The 14,558-nt window shown below is 43.1% G+C and overlaps 1 protein-coding gene across 11 annotated transcripts in view; it reads left to right on the forward strand.

Annotated features, from left to right (window-relative positions):
- Nucleotides 1-14,558, forward strand: part of MYO9B (myosin IXB) — a 256,166-nt gene that overhangs the window by 103,286 nt on the left and 138,322 nt on the right. For all 11 annotated transcript variants that reach the window (XM_033957195.1, XM_033957198.1, XM_033957189.1 and 8 more), the window contains one exon: nucleotides 6,463-6,557. In XM_033957195.1, coding sequence (XP_033813086.1) covers nucleotides 6,463-6,557 — 95 coding nt within the window. The remainder of the gene's footprint in view (nucleotides 1-6,462; nucleotides 6,558-14,558) is intronic.

Raw genomic sequence — 14,558 nt, forward strand, 5'->3', positions numbered from 1 at the left:
CATCTCAGCTTTGGTTCCCTTACGTTAAAGGATAAGGAAGAAGGAGGTACTACCAGGCCCAGAAAGAGAGTTCTTAAGGAAATCCCTTGCTTTTTTGGAAGAATAGCTTTATGGACTTTGACACACAAATAGGGACCACACACACACAGAGGTTGGAAATAATTTTCAGAGCCTTGCTCCACATTCTTTGCTCCCTGTGACTCTGGGCAAGTCACTTAACCCTCCAATTGCCCCAGGTACCACAGTTAAATTATGAGCTTGCCAGGAAAGATGGAGAAAATACTTAAGAGTACCTGATTACTATTCAGTGAATTGTAAACTGCTTTGGGTGAATCACTTCATGATTCCAATAAATAAATTAAGTTTTATACTTGTTAAGGCAGGATCCTCTGCTCTTCAGGCTTTAGTAACTCTGATCAGTCTTTGGTGAGTAATAGTCTGTGTATATGCTTCCTACACCCTGGAGCGCTGTTCAAGTCTGACCTTGTGTGTTATGGATCAGACTAAGCATCCTGGGAATTTGAGGTGGAGAAGTAGTACTGATGTATTCATATTGGGGTGGAAAACTATGTAGAAAATTTGGGAGCCAAACAAATTATTTAGGAAAGATAGAGACATGACGGCAGATAAAGGCCAAATGGCCCATCCAGCTTGCCCATCCATAGCATCCACTATTTCCTCCTTTCCCATACTTTCTTGAGTTCAGACACTGTCTTTGACTCCACCAACTCTACTGGGAGACTCTTCCACACATCCACCATCCTTTCTGTAAAACGTATTTCCTCAGATTACTCTTAACTTCATCCCATGCCCTCTCTCTTTGGAGTTTCCTTTTAGTTGCAAGAGACTTACTTCATGCGTATTTATTCCATATAGGTATCTAAATGTTTCTATCATATCTCCCCTCTCCCACCTTTTCTCCAAAGTATACATATTGAGATCTTTGAATCTACCCCCGTATGCCTTAAGGAGCCAAGGGAAAAGATTTTTTTTAACACCTGTATTTGATATTTTGTCCACAGTAGTCAATGAATTTTGAAACGCTGGCTGCCATAAGCAGCGGTGGGTCCAGATTTTCAACAGCAAGCCAAATCCAAATACTTGTACCAAATTTATGGTACATTGATAGTCTCTGGAAGTTATCGGGATCCAGCCATTATTCAGCACCAGTACCAGACAGCTATCTGGGAAAGTTAGTACAGTCCAAGTTATCCAGCCATTAGCAGTGAATATTGATTGTGACCACACAATTCCTGGCTCCCACCTTGATTCCAACCCTGGATCACCCCGATACTAATTGGTCTGTGCTGACATTCAGCAGCACTCTCCAGTGAAGTGTGACTGATTTGTCAGCACCAAATCCAGTCAATTTGATTTGTTCAGGTAAAGCACCCTATTTTGGTTAAATCAAGCTGAATATCGACCCCAAAATTTCTAAGACATCTTCCCAGTTTTGAAATAAGATCCACTAAAGCGGTATAGAAAATGTGAAATGCATGATAAATTCAAAACCACACTCGGACATACAGACACAATAAGAAACCAAAAGACCATTCACAGATAAAAGTATGCACAGATAAATGGACCAGCCCTTCCCCACAGGGGTTGGGACTTGATTTACCGCTTTTTCTGTGTGGTTTACACAATCAAAGTGGTTTACATATTTTACACCTGTCTTATTTTGTACCTGGGGTAATGAAGTGTTGACTTGCCCAAAGTCACAAGATGCTGCAGTGGGAATGGAACTCACACCCTCAGGGTGCTGAGGTAGCTACTCTAACCACTAGGCCACTTCTCCACTCCACCTGAAATAGAGAAACGACTGAGTAAAATTATAAAGGAAGATGGAATTTATGATGTTAGTGCCACAAGTTATTTTTCTAAGGCTGTGGCTGTGAAGGGGGTGTCAGAGTGGCATGGTGGCCAAATAGGACACCTGAGTTTGGTCGTGCCGTCTATCCAGAAAAATAGAGGCAAATTTTGAGCATTGTAAACATTTTCTCCTCTCTGATGTTTCGGGGGAGAGGGCTTGATTCATTCCAAGCCACCGTCTATACCCCATGCTCTGTCTCCCTCCTCTCTGGATCATGTCCTTGGGCACTGTAGGGGTCAGAAGGAAGGGAGCAGTGGGAAAGGGGTCAAACACTCCTCAGGCACTAGTTTTGGAGCTGTTAGCAGACTTTCATAAGGGAAAGTTTTTGGTGAAGAGGATTAGCCAAAGCCCTGGCTACTAGATGTGTTGACCTTCTAATCTTCAGGTACCTTCAATCACGTTTCTCCATTATATTAAAGGACTGTACAATTTCGAAGCCTAAAGGATACAGGAATGTGCGAAGAGGCTTTTTCATACTCTCTAGGGAAAATACACTGGTTTTAGACATGCATACCAGACACGTGAGCTCACTGCAGCCTTTGCTACAGTTTTAAACTACATACTGTACATACAAGGAATGAATTCCTTTTAAACCCCCCTCCCCCCCAGACACACACACCACAAAATGACTTCTAGGAGATCAGAATTGTAGGCTTTCACTCAGCAGCTGTTCTGAGGAGGTAGTCTGCTGGCCTCATTCTTGTCGCTTTCAGCAGCAGCACAATTCAAATTAGGAAGTGCCTTCCCTACCCCCCATTAGCCAGTTTGGCAATTTGCAAATTGGATGGTGTGGAAAAATGACTGGTTGTGATTGCTTATAATTCACTTTTGCTGTGTTTCTGAACACTTGGTCACTGCAGAATGAATGTAGAATAAAAAAAAACAGACTGTGCTGTGTTCTCATCTTCCCTCCCCTCTCCACAGACTGTGCTGTGTTCTCACCTTCCCTCCCCTATCCACAAAAAAACAAAAACAAAAAACAACAACATCAATTGTATGAAATGTCCTGGCATGTCTTTATTATCCAACCAGTTTCATTTCCTTTAGTAATGGCTTGTGCCCCTGCTCAACATCTTCGTAAGAGACTTGGCTGAGGGGCTTCGAGGTAAAATTACATTATTCGCCGATGATGCCAAACTATGCAACATAGTAGGCAACCACACAACAGATGAAAGCACAGTGCCGGACAAAAGCTCAATGCCCAACAGTATGACGCAGGACCTACTCCTGCTGGAGCATTGGTCAAAGACTTGGCAACTAAGTTTCAATGCCAAAAAATGCAAGATCATGCACCTTGGCGACAAAAATCCATGCAGGACTTACAACCCTAAATGGTGAGATCCTAGCAAGGACTGTAGCAGAATGTGACTTGGGGGTGATTATTAGTGAAGACATGAAGACTGCCAATCAAGTGGAGAAAGCTTCATCTAGGGCTAGACAAATCATGGGCTGTATCCGTAGAAGTTTCGTCAGCCGTAAGCCCGAGGTCATAATGCCGTTGTACAGATCCATGGTGAGACCCCATCTGGAATACTGTGTACAATTATGGAGGCCGCATTATCAAAAAGATGTGCGGAGAGTTGAGTCGGTTCAGCGAATGGCCACCAGGATGGTCTCAGGACTCAAGGATCTCCCGTATGAGGAACGACTGGGTAAGTTGCAACTGTACTCACTCGAGGAACGCAGAGAGAGGGGAGACATGATCAAGACGTTCAAATATGTCACGGGCCGTATCGAGGTGAAAGAGGATCTCTTTTTCCTTAAAGGACCCACGGCAACAAGAGGGCATCCGTTGAAAATCAGGGGTGGGAAATTTCATGGCGATACCAGAAAATATTTCTTCACTAAAAGGGTGGTTGACCGCTGGAATAATCTTCCACAACAGGTAATTGAGGCCAGCAGCATGCCAGATTTTAAGAAAAGATGGGATTGGCATGTGGGATCTCTTCATGGAGGTAGTTAGGGGGTGGGCCATTAGTGTGGGCAGACTAGATGGGCCGTGGCCCTTTTCTGCCGTCATTTTCTATGTTTCTATGTTATACTGTATTAAGCCTCTGTATTAAGATTGTAGACTCTTTGTTTGTTGTTTGTTTATGCCCTCCCCCCACCCCGCCCTTATCCAGGGCGAGTTACATATTAACATACAAAATAAGACATAACATTTATCATACAAATTACATCAAAACGCACTATAAAACAAAATACATACTTACATATAAAAACCAAATTGCGTATGACATAAACATCACATCAACGACGAACATCATTTAAGGCCAAACAACTGGCTAAACCCTAAAATACATCAAAATATAAAATTGCATGTAGCATACAGGATGCCTCAATGACAAACATCTTTACGGCAAATAGAACAGACCGGACCATCGAAAACTCCGTGACCAGCACTCAACAGTCACCACTCACCACTCCTTCTCCCTCAGCCAAATTCAGACCCTATATTTCATCTTACAGAACAGGTGTCTTTTCAGCATTTTCCTAAAGTTCTGTAAATTTTGCTGTTGGCGAATATATCCTGGAAGGTTGTTCCACTCCCTGGGTCCAAGAGAGGAAGCCTTAAGTCCCGCACAGATGGAACAAACAGATCACAATGCTTTTGTTGCAGGAATTCTATTAAATCCTCAAAATGGCCTCTGGCCACTTCTCTATGCATAATCATCATCATTATGTCATATGATTTTTGACCAGTAACTCCAAATGCAAGCAGTCATTCCCCCCCCCCCCCCCCCCCTTTGTTCATACCCAAGCAGTTTCATGTGTTTAAAGCTAGGGTAGCCATATGGCTCCAGAAAAAGGAGGATAGATTAAGACATCCGGCTTTTCTTCCACAATGGAAGTAAAACTTGGATGTCTCAATCTGTCCTCTTTTTTTAGCTGCTCAAACAGAGCCCCACACATAAACCATTTTAAATTGCTGCCATAAATTGAGTCCAAAATTACAGAGGGAATATGATTGGATTGCTTGTGCATACTTGTTATAGATTGACTGAGTAACTTCTTCATTTTGTGAGATTATGATGTTTAATTTAGGGGTACTACTCATATTTTAGGCAACCATAAATGAGCATTTAGATGTCTATAGTGCATGGACATCCAAATCTCAATTTTATAAAGCTGGGATATGAATGTCTAAAATTGAAGAACATGTCAAAGGGGTGTGGTCTACATGTCTTGAGGGCGGGATTGGCGCGAGCCAAAAAATGAACCCTCATGAGGTAATAAATGGCTATTTCCCAAATGATGGACATCAGAATCTAGATCTGCTACCTGGGATGTCTAACCACTTATTTGCGTTATACTGGAAGGATTATGGTGGTGGTGGGGTTGATATTCAAAGCAATTTAACTGCACAGAAGTGGCTTCTGGCTGGTTAAATTGCCTGTTTGGGGGCTAACCAGTCATTTTCAGCATTGTTAAACAGTTAGTACTGCTGAAAATAACCAGTTAGCGCCAAAATGAAAATTGGTTATTATGAGGGTGTTCTGAGGATGGAGTCAGTACTGCCCTGTTCAGTGCTGATATTCAGCACTTAACTGTCCAGATTAATACTATTTAAATTCTACTGTCTACTATTTAAATCCATAAATGGTGACAGCCCAGCCTACATGAACAACCGCCTAATCCAAACTACCAGACACCATTCACATACCCTCCAATCAGAGACATCAAATGGAAAAAAAACTGTACCATGGCCTTCTAGCCACACAGGCAGCAAAACTTGACCACCAACTCTCTAATCTACTAATCGCGACCCCAGACTATAAAACTTTCAGAAAAGAAATAAAAACCTTGCTATTCAAGAAATCGATGAAGACTAACTAACACCGAATGAAACATTTCAATCCTCTGAAACAACCCGCTCTACTCTGTAACACCTCTGGACATGTCCAGAAATCCTCTTCTGTAATCCGCCTTGAACCGCAAGGTAATGGCAAAATATAAATCACTAATGTAATGTTAACCACACAAGGAGCTCCACATAAAGGTCAATCCCATCTTTATGTGGGAACTCATAGCTGTTAGTGCTGAATATCACAACTGGCTTTGAATTAGCCAGCTCTGGAAATTCAGTATCTGTGCCCAGACTTGGCTTGGCATTGAATTTTTAGGTTTAATGCCATCACTGGTCAGCAAAACGCTGATCGTCACTGGCGGTCTGCATATGTTATCATTTTATAACATTGATGTCCATATGTTATCACAAGGACAATTCATGTTCCAGTTTTGCTCCATTGATATTTTAGGCATCCTAACATGGACCCTTCTGTGTATGTCAGCAGATCCTCTTGTAAGATACAGTACTAACAGAACTTGAGATGTTCCAATCTAAGACATCACCAGTTCTATATTTATGCCCTTTCTAAAATATTGTTCCACAGGTCCTGTTCTGATAAAGCTGGCATAACTTTCCTAGATTTGGTGCCAGATTTTAATTTCTCTATATAGGGAAAGGTAAAAAAAAAAATAATAATAACACAGCATCTGTTAAACAAATGAAATTGTATGAATCTTGGTGCATCTTCCTTATCTAATTTTCTTTATGGATTTAATTTTTTTGTAATGTTCTATTGCAGGCGTTTGGAAATGCGAAAACAGCCCATAACAACAATTCCAGCCGCTTTGGGAAATTTATTCAAGTCAACTACCTGGAGAGTGGCATTGTGCGAGGGTAAGTCAGGCCTGCAGAATCAAACAAGCTTCTTGATTTAGCAAAGTCAGACCTAATCATTAGTTCAAGGTGCTGTTCAGTTTGAGCTATTTTGTTTGGTAGCTTTTTTACTTTCTGTGTTTGTATTAAAACCACCTGTTTTACACAGTGACTCAGATGTGCCAAGCAGAAGCTGGACACAAGTTGGACATAAGTGCCATGCTTGGGGCATGGGTGTGGTAGCGGGATTAGAACCCTCCCCTGTGCTTTTACCATTTTATAATCACAGTTTTAAAGGGCTGGATGGAACCCCCCCATGAAGCCATCTGCTTCATCTCCTCTGCCTTCAGGCAGGTTCTGCTGTAGAAGTATGTCTAACCTGCTCTTAAACTGCTTTAGTGGAGTTTGCATCCTGTAATTTGAGCCAGGGGCTGAATATGGTAACATAAAAAACATGGGTTTGAGGCCCTGATGCTCAAAAAATGACATATATGCACATCAAATAGTTAAAACACAAGGAAACGAAATACCAGCAGATATGATTTGGAATTCCTTCCAAGATTTAGAATGGAATAATTATATCAAATTATATAATAAGTACACTAAATCATACTGCATTCTGGACTCCTGTTCCCCAGATATTATGAAAGCAGCTCCATTAGACTTTAAACTAATTGACCAATAGCTTAAAAAATGGAAAATTCCTTACTAATAATGCTCACATTATAATAACCCGAATTCCAAAAAATCGTAAAGAATCCTTAGCGTCAGTAACCAACTATAGACCAGTGGCATCCATTCCATTTTTTGTAAAAATCATGGAAGGATTGGTACATACTCAATTGATGGAGTACCTTGATCAGTTCTCTCTCTTACATGAAACTCGATCTGGTTTCAGACCTTTGTTTAGCACCGAGACAGTTATTGTGGCCATCTTGGATAATTTACGCTCCTTATTTAGCAGGGACCTTAATGCCCTGATCATGCAATTTGACATGAGTTCTGCCTTTGACTTGGTGGATCATGAGAAACTGTTACAATGCTTAGACACAATTGGTATCAGAGGAGAGGTGTTAGACTGGTTTCGAGGTTTCCTTATGTCCCACACCTATCAAGTACGTTTCAATTACAACCTCTCTAATACCTGGAGTAATCCATCTGGCATTCCGCAGGGGTCACCATTATCCCAATTGCTTTTCAATGTTTACATGTCATCACTAGGTTCGCAATTGACCCAGCGGAGGATAAAATTATTTAGTTACTTTACGATTATTATCCTATTTGCTACTTCTCTCTCTGAAACTACCCCTATGGCAACAGGAGTATTAAACTTGATGGAACAATGGACGACTGAATTTAGACTGAAGCTTAACTCAGAAAAACCAAAATTATTTGTAGCCTTGCCACACCAACTTGATGCTAAAGCATCACTATGCATCAATAAACTCAGTTAACTTATTCAACCTACAATGAAGGTACTGGGGGTAATACTGGACCAGGGCCTAACCATGAAAGACCAAGTGGACTCCTTAGTCAGAAAGGGTTTTTTTTACTCTCTGGAAGCTTCAGTTCATTAGATCATATTTTGAGGCTTCATCATTTAGAATTCTGGTATAATCCCTTATACTGAGCCATCTTGATTACTGTAATATCGCCCATCTGGCAATTTCCCAGAAGAATATGCAGAGATTGCAACTGGTGCAAAATGCGGAGGTCAGGCTGATTTTTGGGTTGAAGAAGTCCAATCACGTAACCCCTTCCTACCGACTCCTGCACTGGTTGCCGATGGAAGCACGTGCGAAGTTTAAATTTGGCTTTTTTTGCTTCAAGGTACTGTTCGGTTTAGCACCCATATATATAAATGACTTTTTCTCTTTCTCAACCAATAGACATAAGAGAAGCTCACACTTGAAGTTTGTCTCACCACTAGTTAGAGGATGTAAATTTAAAAAACATCATCATCTTTTCTCTTATTAAGCTGCATTATGGGGAAAAGATCTGGAACAATTACTTTTGCATGTTAATAACTATGGGGAATTTAGGAAACACCTAAAAACATATCTGTTCCTGAAGTATTTAGGTAGCTGAACTGCACAATCTCCCACAACAATTGATCTCTAGAACCGTTAGTCACTAATCTCTAACTTTGTTAGTTCTACTCAATTTGTAGCATGTTTAATCATTGTAAACTGCATAGAACTTCATGGTCCTGCAGTATATAAACTGTTATTATTATTATTAATAAAAACTTCCCATGGTGGTAAGACTTATTAAACCAGTCTTATGTGGCATGGAAGCTCTGCCACGTAAAACTGGGTTCTTGGAGGCTTTTACCGACCCTCATATCGGCCACCGAAAACCCTATGCAAATGCATTTCAAGGAGCTCATTAGTATTTAAATGAGCTCTCCTTCTGATGCACAAAAAGGAACCCCCCCCCCCTCTTTTAGGGGACAAAATTTTCACACAGGTTTGGACCTACCAGTAGTTGTTGTGCATGTGTTATGTGAGTGTATGTCCTGTGCTGGGATGAGCTCTTCCCCCCCTCAGTTTTACTCTCTACAGAAGAAGAGCAGGAAGCTTGTCTCTTCTGCTCAAATTTAATCTTTATTATTTTGGGGTTTTTTTATTATCTGGTTGGAGGCTTTTGGTGCTGCAGAGGATCCTGGTCATCCTGGAACACCTCTGGCTGAGGTCTATAGCCCACAGTCATATGGCTCGCATGATTCCTGTGTGGCTAGTCTGCATCAGTAGTTCTCAGAGCTCAGGGTCCGTACCCTTGGGAGCAATCTCACCCCAGGTGCTGTCCGCAGTGGGCTTGAGCACTGACTGCGTTCCTCCCCCCCATGACATTGCGCAGCTACAGTGGGGGTCTGAGGATCCAGTTCCACTCGGGGACTGGACAGCAGTCCGAAGAAACAAGCCATCTGTTGGTCTTCAGGCTTGTGTGAGGCAGAAATCTTCTCTCATCTCTGATCTGAGGCTTTCCTAAGCAGCTCCAGCACAGCAGCATGGCACAGTGTGTAAGGTTATTGCAGCCTATGGGAAAAATTGGTCCGGGGGAGCATTCCTTAAAATTCATTTTTGAAAGTTTTTGAGGTTAAGGCTCAGGTTCCCCACCTCCTAGATCTCCTTCCCTGAATTTTTTGAGTTTGCGTTTTTCTTCACGTGTCGTTTTAGATGCCATAATTGCTATTGCGGTTGCCATCTTGGATTTCCCAATTTTATTTTAAAAGCCTGCATCTGCCTCATTACCCATTCATTTTGACAGAAAACAGTATAGATGGACTCATCAGGTGGAGATTCTTTGGATTCATTTCAGATTGAAGGGGTTTGTCATTCCCCGTGCTGCATAGCATGTGGGGGAGGGATGCAAGAGCTTTGGGCTTTGCCTCCCTTTCTGCTTCTGGTGGCTTAAGTGCTCATTTGGAGCATTTCTTGGACCAGAAATTCCAGCAGGAGCCAGAGAACTTGGCAACCCTGGCAAAGCGCAGCCACATGTTGATGGACAAACACCAGAAGCCACTGCAGCAGACCCTGCCAGGACCCTATGGGCAACCTGGGCAGTGATTCGCTCCTGAATTCATACACATGATATATGAAGCCTTTTTAGGTTTTAAAAGCTGACTTAACCCTGTGGGGGCCTCGGCGGAGGTAGTGCCAGAGTTTTTTTTGCTAAAGGCACAGAGTCTGCTCCAAAGAGCCATGCTGATTTCTCAGGGACCTAAGCTCTGATAGACACAGAACAAAGTTTCAGAGTCCATACCTTTAATTTCTCATTCATGGTCCTCAGCGTTGGGAGATCCCAACTGGAAGGGGCTGACCACAATCAGGTGGCAGAGGATGCGAAGCTTACCGTAAATACTCAAATATAAACTGAGATTTTTGGTCCAAATAAAAGGATCAAAAATGGAGGTCTCAGTTTATATTCGAGTCGCTCATCTCTCCACACTGCCCAATAACCAGCATTTCATCTTCAACCCCACCCTACCCTCCTGCAGTAACCCTCATATTTTACCTTCGCCTCCCTCTCGATGACCAGCATTTCTTTCTTAACACCCTACCACCACAGCGAATGACATTTCCTGCCTCCTCTGCCCACCCTGATGACTAGCATTCGTTTCCCAACTCCCCCCTCCCAATGACTGGCATTTGTTTCTCAAAATATCCCTGCTGTCATTGCTGCTGCAACCATTTCACACTCGTCTGCATGATAACTAGTTTGACACTTATTTGTTTCTCCAGCAGAAGCTGACACAGTTATTCACTGATTGGTTCGGAGTGGGGCCTTGATCATCTGCGTATACTCTTACTCTTAGGGTCTTAGAGCTTAAAGGCTATTCACCTGAGGACTACAAAGCAGGCCACAAAAAGGCCTGGAAGAATTTCAGGACCTGGTGCAAGCAACTTTGCTCAGACCCGATGACTGCACCAGTTTCAGTGGTGCTCAACTTCCTGCAGGAAGGTCTGAAGAAGGGCCTGGCAGTTGGCTATCTCAAGATGTACAGATAACCGCACTGTCCTGCTTCAGAGCACAGTTCAACAAGCACAGTTTGGCGTCATATCCAGATATATCTGGATTTTTGAAGGAAGCTTTGCGTCTTTGCCCTCCAGTGCAACAGCCTTTTCCATCTTGGAACCATAATCTGGTCCTGTTGGCATTTGCAAAGGCCCCGTATGAACCTTTGGAGGAGGCATCCCTGATTGATCTGACAGTTAAAACAGTTTTCTTAGTGGCTGTGATGTAAGCGAGAAGGGTGTCAGAGCTGCAGGCTCTGTCCTGCAGGGAACCCTCTCTTCGCATCTCAGAGACTAGCATCTCGATTCGAATGGTCTCTTCCTTCCTTCTGAAAGTCGTGTCCAATTTTCACATGAACCAGGAGGTATAAGAACATAAGAAATGCCTGCACCAGATCAGACCTGGGGTCCATCTAGCCCGGTGATCTGCACATGCAGAGGCTCAGCCAGGCGTACCCTGGCGAATACCTTAATCACTCGTATCCCTCAATGTGTCCTGCAAGAAGATGTGCGTCCAATTTTTCCTTAAATCCTAGAATGGTGGTTTCCTCCACCACCTCTTCCGGGAGAGAGTTCCAGGCGTTCACCACTCGCTATGTGAAGCAGAACTTTCTGACATTTGTCCTGGCCGTGTCACCTCTCAGCTTCAGTCAATGACCTCTGGTCCGAGTCTGAGTCACATTTGCCAATGTGAATAACGCTTAAGAAAACAGATAGTGTATTGAAAGTTCTGGATGTGCAACAATATTTAATTTGTTACTTGGAGATGACCAACAAGTTCTGGCTGTCTGATCCACCTCTTTGTGCTTACCAATGCAGCATGTTGGGGAGGCTGGCTTCTAAAGCGCCCATATCCAGGTGGATCAGGGTGTCCATATCTTCCGCCTACATTGGGAGCAGAAAGCAGTCTCCAGTGGCAGTGAAGACACATTCCACTTGCAGCGTCACATCATCTTGGGTAGAATCTAGAGCAGTCTCACCTGCAGAGATTTGCAGGGTGGCCACTTAGTCCAGTCTCTACACGTTCACTAAATTTTACAGGGTGGATTTGGCAGCTGGGCTGGACACCGCTTTTGGGACCTCCATGCTGGCAGCAAGCTCATCTGTCCCACTCTAGGAACTGGGGACTGGTCTGAGAAGTCCCGATGGTCAAGACTACCAGGAAAGATTAGGTTCTTATCATGCTAATTTTCTTTCTTGTAACCAGGAATGGTAGTTTTGATGTCTGTCTGTCCTGTCTGATATATACTAGCCTGCTTTTCTGTTTCAGAAATGCCTGTTTACTCAGATGTCTTGTTTCTGTCACTTGCCCAGTAGGGTCAGGAATGAAGAAGAATTAACTCATAAGAGTTACAGAATTATTGGTGCAGATGGCATACAAGTGGTTCCTTTTATTACCACCTTCTTTGTTTCGTTTAGTAGTGGTTTTAAAAGCATTGTTTTAACTTTTGTATTTAGAGCAGACCAGATATGTAGTTTTGGGGAGTTTCCCTGCACCTCTCTTATGTTTGCATTCTAGGACTCACTAGAAGTTTTGGTACTGACTGAGGGGGATAAGCTCATCCCAGAGTGATGGGAGGTGGAGCATGAAAACAAACAGTGGGATCTTGCAACTAGTAGGGGTTAAAACCCGATGGTCAAGACTATTAGTCCTGATTATAAGAGAGAAAATTAGCAAGGTAAGAACCTAATCTTTCCTTTTTAAAAAAGAAAATTCTCAAACTGCTTCTCTCCTGCCCCAGTACTGGCACAGCTAATCTCTTCTCTGCTGGATTTGTAGGTTTCATGTTATTATGGCAGTGTCTATCTATACTGACCAGATTGTAGCTGTGGGTTAGGCTGTGCTGTATGTCATTTCAGGTGGTGTATTCTTTCAAAGAGGTAGGTAATAAATACATCAATTCAATACTATATCCAGCCTGGCTCAGTTAGATCCAGTGCCTTTGAAGAAATGTGTGGTAACATTGTGAATGTAGCTTAATGGATTTGGAATGGGAAGAAAAGGAACTTTTTTTTTTTAAAGAGATCTTTCAAACTTTTAATATTATAACAAAAAGGCAGGAACCTTTAGACTGTTAGAATAATAGGGCAGTAGCCAAGGGCCTACTCTCTCCTAGCCTCCATCTGGTTTAATCACTTTTGATAGGTGGTTAGGAGCCCATGATTCTGAGTACGAGGGACCCAGATCTCTGTCAGTTGCCCCTGCATAGAGCTAACTTTTTGTTTGGTCCAGGACACGTGCTCATTGTGCCTGATGATATCCTGCATGGTACAGCATGGGCTACAGTTCTTTTTTGGTCTTCTAATAATGATGTTCTCACCCTGCCTGGATAAATTCCATCATGGCTTAAAAATAAGAAAGCATGTTAAGCTGCTTTTATTACCAAATCTTGGCCTTCATCCCTAAGCTCTGCTTCCTTCCGATCTGGAATTGGCAGAGCTCCCGGGCAGTGTAGGTAAAAGGCATAGGGTGCCAGCTGGAGAGGGTGGGAAGGGATAGCTGGCCATGGCACTCCAGAAAAGGTGAGGGTTAGGCCGAGAGGTGGGAGCAGAGAGGAAATGCCAGCTTCCTTCTCACTGCCACTTCCTTTCTTTTTCCATTGCTCTGAGCTCATCCAGTGGAAGGGGAACAGGAAAGTGGCTTTGGATCTCTCTTGATGTGCTGAGTAGCTGATTCACGCAAAACTAAATGGTGATGGCTTGCAGCTGGGGTTTCCCCTGTTAATTGTACTTCTGTTTGTTTGTTTTCTGGAGGGGAGTGGGGGAGGTTCAAATGTAAATTAAGGAACTGGCAAGATAATTACATAGTTGGCCAACCAGTGCATAGGGCACCCTGCTAGCTCCAGGCTCATAGGCCCAGATTCTTGTTGTGACACTGAAAGTTAGGCGACAATAGGGGTCCTACCACCACCTAACGTAATTGTTTTAATTGGTGCCAAACGATGCAGTAATTGACTGCGCCGTTTAAAACCAATTAAAAAGTAATTACAAAATTAAAAGGCGCTGCTCTACAGCTTCTGGGACTGGCACCTAGGGTTCCTAGTGGCTGGCAGTGCAAAGTGATGCTGAAGCCCAGAAGTGGGCATGGTTATGGGCAGCACCGGATTTCAGCGTCACTATGCGCCACTAGCCACGATCCCGACAGGACCCTAGGCGCCAGAAATGTACGCCTGCGAAACCCTGGTCTATATTTCTGGCATCTAGGATCCCGTAAAGCTGCAGTTCTGGAAGTGGCACCCGTCAGTGATTGACACGCGGCAGGTGCCCATTTTGTGGGTGCCTGCCACAGCAAGCGCCACTTACAGAATCAGCCCCATACTGTCCAAGGTTTTTTTTTACTTTCTCTAATGCACACTGGAATTGGTCAAAGCTTCGGCGTCTCAGCGAGTACTTGGGTCAGCATCAGCCCAGGACTGGTTTAGTAACTTAGAAATGCTGACATGGCCACACTTGTAAAGGGAGCCTGAGCTTCAAGAATGAGCATGTAAATAATTCTGTTTTGGAT

This window comes from Geotrypetes seraphini, chromosome 8 (assembly GCF_902459505.1).
Source record: "Geotrypetes seraphini chromosome 8, aGeoSer1.1, whole genome shotgun sequence".
NCBI classification, from domain to species: domain Eukaryota; kingdom Metazoa; phylum Chordata; class Amphibia; order Gymnophiona; family Dermophiidae; genus Geotrypetes; species Geotrypetes seraphini.